Source organism: Lactuca saligna, chromosome 2, assembly GCF_052625555.1.
Source record: "Lactuca saligna cultivar CGN05327 chromosome 2, ASM5262555v1, whole genome shotgun sequence".
NCBI lineage: Eukaryota > Viridiplantae > Streptophyta > Magnoliopsida > Asterales > Asteraceae > Lactuca > Lactuca saligna.
This window is the reverse complement of record NC_136418.1, coordinates 86,745,356-86,749,713: the sequence shown is the minus strand read 5'-3', so window position 1 is coordinate 86,749,713 and position 4,358 is coordinate 86,745,356. Positions and strand designations below refer to the sequence as shown.

General features: G+C 34.2%; 1 protein-coding gene across 1 annotated transcript; it reads left to right on the top strand.

Moving 5' to 3' along the window:
- Nucleotides 1-449: 449 nt before the first annotated feature.
- B73 (molybdopterin biosynthesis CNX1 protein / molybdenum cofactor biosynthesis enzyme CNX1 (CNX1)) lies at nucleotides 450-4,141 on the top strand. The gene is made up of 13 exons (XM_078979638.1): nucleotides 450-668; nucleotides 1,009-1,135; nucleotides 1,259-1,389; nucleotides 1,483-1,584; nucleotides 1,847-1,930; nucleotides 2,013-2,246; nucleotides 2,338-2,513; nucleotides 2,584-2,688; nucleotides 2,789-3,058; nucleotides 3,195-3,352; nucleotides 3,423-3,529; nucleotides 3,610-3,666; nucleotides 3,766-4,141. The coding sequence occupies exons 1-13, from the start codon at nucleotides 516-518 to the stop codon at nucleotides 3,997-3,999; spliced, it is 1,938 nt and encodes a 645-aa protein (XP_078835764.1). The 5' UTR covers nucleotides 450-515; the 3' UTR covers nucleotides 4,000-4,141.
- Nucleotides 4,142-4,358: the final 217 nt, after the last annotated feature.

The following is a 4,358-nucleotide window of genomic DNA, read 5'->3' as shown; positions in this document are numbered from 1 at the left end:
CTTGTTGATGAATCGTGTCCCATCTAACTCTTGTTGTGGGGGCCTCCTCTCATGGGTCGTTTTGTTATTCCTTTCTATAAATAATATACTTTACTATTTTAATTATAATAATCTTTTGTATACTAAAAGTAAATTAATTCAAAAGTAATAAATAATCATTATGTAATTATTATTTAAAAGTAATTAGAGATTATCATGTAATGTAACGAGTGAGTTGTGTAATAAGAGTGTTTATTTAGTTTTTGGCCAACCCGTCAAAATAACCATATAATACTTCTTGAATCATTTCGCAAATAACATCTGTTACATTGATAACTATTTTATCGAATATTATATAACATCTGTCACATTGATAATTATTTTATCTAAGTTTTAAAAAATAGTCAATGAGAATACACGTATTTGTTTTTTTTTTTTTTATCTTTTTATTTAACTTAGCCAAAATGATTAAGGTGCAAAGTCAAATCCTAGAGACTCTGGGCCGAGGGCGACACCATCCAGAACGTGAAGTAAAGATGATTTCAGTAGACGAAGCTCTTGGGATAGTGTTGGATGTATCGAAGCGGTTGCCTCCGGTAACGGTGCCCATTCACGATGCTCTTGGCAAGGTCTTGGCACAGGACATTCGAGCTCCCGATCCTCTTCCTCCATATCCTGCTTCGATCAAGGTCTTTTACAACTCTTTCTAGCACACTGAAGCAAATAGATACATGTTAATCAATCGAAACGATCCCCAATCGAAAACCTATAGTTCCCGAGTAACAAATGTGGAATTTGAGATCCTTTATATGTGTAACATCGTTACTTTATTTGTAATTTGAAGATTTGACTAGGAGTTTTTTTTGGTTTTCAGTGTTTCCCCAAATATTTATGTTTAGTTAAGCTAAACTGCGAGATTCATGGCTATTTCTTACATGCTTCGTGTTGCTAATTATCCATTCAATCTACTCATAGAAACTGTAAAAATACACTTAATTCAACACTTAAAAGCTGGATTTTTCATGTCAGGATGGATATGCTGTAATTGCTGCAGATGGTCCTGGTGAGTATCCCATCATTACGGAATCAAGAGCAGGGAATGATGGTCTTGGTGTGATAGTGACTCCTGGAACTGTTGCATATGTTACAACTGGAGGTGAATCTTTATATCTTTACGTATGTCCCTGAAATTTTGTCATCTTTATGTATGTTCTTGTTTCCACGAACAATTGCAAGAGTTCTTATTTTAATGAGTTATTATTATTCTGCTCTGTATCAGGACCAATACCTGATGGAGCTGATGCAGTTGTGCAAGTAGAAGATACTGAACGAGTAGAAACTGCTTCATCTGAACCAAATCGAGTACGCATTTTGGTCAAAATTAACAAAGGAGTTGATATTCGTCCTGTGGTAATAACTTTTAACATGTTGCAATGCTATATTCTCATGGCAAAATATTAAAAAAAGAAAAAAGGAAATGCTCATGTGAACATTTTTAAACAGGGATGTGACATAAGTAAAGATGCCATAGTACTGAAAGCTGATGAACTACTGGGTGCTGCAGAAATTGGGCTTCTTGCTACTGTGGGTGTTTTGACAGTGAAGGTATTAGTTTTGTTTGTGCAGGCTATTTACTATACTACCCTTATGTTACAATTTTAAATGGCTTAAGGGCTGTTTCCTTTTTCCCCTCAAGTCTTGTATGGATAAAGTAAGTCTGTAAGTTACTAAATGCGTAAATCGTAATGAAGTATGTCTGGATAAAGTGTTGTATACATAGAGACTGTTTCTTTTCTCAAGACTAAATGACCATTTTACCCTTGCATTCTAAAAAACAAATTTCATAATTACCATTTTTATCATGTAGGTATATCCTACTCCAACTATTGGTGTACTTTCTACAGGAGATGAGTTGGTGGAGCCCACAAATGAGTCTTTAAGTCGTGGCAAGGTACTGCATGCTTTTCTAAATTATGTGTCAGTTTTGTGCAATTATTATAGTAGTATATTGATAGTAAGGTTTCCTTATTTAGATTAGGGATTCCAATCGAGCAATGATTTTGGCTGCTGCAATACAACAGAAGTGTAAAGTTGTTGACCTTGGTATTGTTGGTGATGATGAGGATGAAATTAGGGCAGTTTTGGATAAAGCACTTTCAACTGATAATCACATTGACATTCTTTTGACTTCTGGTGGTGTCTCTATGGGAGATAGAGATTTTGTCAAACCTTTACTTCAACAAAAAGGCAGAGTGTATTTCGACAAGGTAAATAACATGTTTTTTTTTTTTTGTTATTATTACCTTTTCCCTTGATATATTTTGTGGTTTAATAATAATATCTTTTTTTTTTTTGTAGATCAATATGAAGCCTGGAAAGCCTCTTACTTTTGCAGAACTCACAACAGAGAAGATGAAAAAAGTTGTTGCATTTGGGTTACCTGGAAATCCAGTCAGCTGTTTGGTTTGTTTCAACCTCTTTGTCATTCCATCAATTCGTAATCTTTCTGGATGGATAAATCCACGTCTTCCAAGGTCTTCTTTCTTGTCTACTTTATCACTTTTGATAACATATATATGAATATGCTCATTAAATCTATTACAGGGTACAAGTTTACCTTAAGCACTCTATCAAGACAGATAATTTCAGAAAGGAGTTTTGTCGTGCCATTATCAAATGGGAGAATAATGCTGGATTCGGCTTTCCAGGGTATTATTGTCTTTCACCCTTAACAAACAACCTACTTATATATATATATTTTGTTTCCCATAATAGCAAACATAATCTTATACTTGTTTCTGTTTTCCAGATTTGTGGCTGAGGTTACAGGTCATCAAATGAGTAGTCGGCTTCTAAGCATGAAGTCAGCAAATGCATTGTTGGAATTATCACCATCAGGAAAAGTAATACCTTCCGGAAGTTTGGTATCTGCAACATTAATTTCTGATTTAAGTGGGTTTGCAACATTAATTACACAAGAAGTACAAAGTACGACATCAATGAAAGTAAGTGGTGATTATAAAGTTGCTATCCTCACAGTCAGTGATACTGTTGCCTCAGGAGCTGGACCTGATAGAAGGTACTTTTCATATATTATATATATATATATATATATATATATATATATATATATATATATATATATATATATATATATATATATAACTGTTTTTATGAATCTCACATGATAATGTGAAAGTGAATATGATGTGCAGTGGTCCAAGGGCAGTTTCTGTTGTTGAGTCTTGTTCTGAAAAATTAGGAGGGGCAACTGTAGCTGAAACAGCTGTGGTTCCAGATGAAATAGAAAACATCAGGGAGATATTGAAGAGATGGAGTGATGTGGACAAAATGGATTTGATTTTAACCCTTGGTGAGACTGATTTTTTTTTTTTGAATAATAAATAATAAATATGATCTGATATTAAAAAAAAATGATATAGGTGGGACAGGGTTCACCCCTAGGGATGTGACACCAGAGGCAACAAAAGGTGTAATAGAAAAGGAAACCCCTGGACTTTTATATGTGATGATGCAAGAGAGCCTTAAGGTATTTTGATGAAACTATTTGTGAGGGTATATGTGTAATTTCATTTTCACTAACTGGAAATGGAAATCCATTGGGATTAGGTTACACAATTTGCAATGCTTTCGCGGGCTGCAGCCGGGATACGTGGATCAACACTCGTAAGTGCTTCTTGTTTAAATAAACCATTTTATCGATTTTCCAATTTAACCTTTCTTGTTTAATTAATGATTAAACATTCTTATTTGGTGAATGGTTAGATTATCAATATGCCTGGGAATCCGAATGCAGTGGGAGAGTGTATGGATGCTTTGATTCCAGCATTAAAGCATGCATTGAAGCAGATAAAGGGGGACAAAAGAGAGAAGCATCCACGTCATGTTCCTCATGCACATGCAGATTCAAAGGACGTATGGGAAAGTAGTTTTCAGGCGGCTAATAATCTTACCAAGCAAGACCCGCCTTCTTCTTTGCACACTTGTGGATGCGAGTAATAAAATAAGTGTGTTGTGTGTAAATCAGAGAAATAAATTAAAAAGTTATTCAGAAATGAAGTTGATTTGAGCACAGATGAACCATTTTGCTTGTTAAAATGGGAAAATATGCCAAATTCAGATTTTAACCATTTTATATGTATTTTTGTTGCAAAATAAGTTTGTGCATTCATAAAACTGATGAGCTTATGATAGCTTATACTTTACGGAATCAATGAAACAGTAACAATCAAGATAAAATGCAGCTCATATATTTATTAATATTTCCAAATCTTTCTAGAGGAAACAGGTTTCTATTTAATTCTTCGCTGCTAAAACAAAATATCTCTAGGGGGGAGTATATAAAAGACACACGTTTC

What these genes read in the sequence shown, in the direction of transcription:
- B73 (XM_078979638.1), top strand. Translation starts at nt 516, where the DNA reads ATGATTTCAGTAGACGAAGCTCTTGGGATAGTGTTGGATGTATCGAAG. An exon ending in TGCATATGTTACAACTGGAG is followed by an intron (nt 1,136 to 1,258) that starts GTGAATCTTTAT and finishes GCTCTGTATCAG; the next exon opens with GACCAATACCTGATGGAGCT. An exon ending in AGTCTTTAAGTCGTGGCAAG is followed by an intron (nt 1,931 to 2,012) that starts GTACTGCATGCT and finishes TTCCTTATTTAG; the next exon opens with ATTAGGGATTCCAATCGAGC.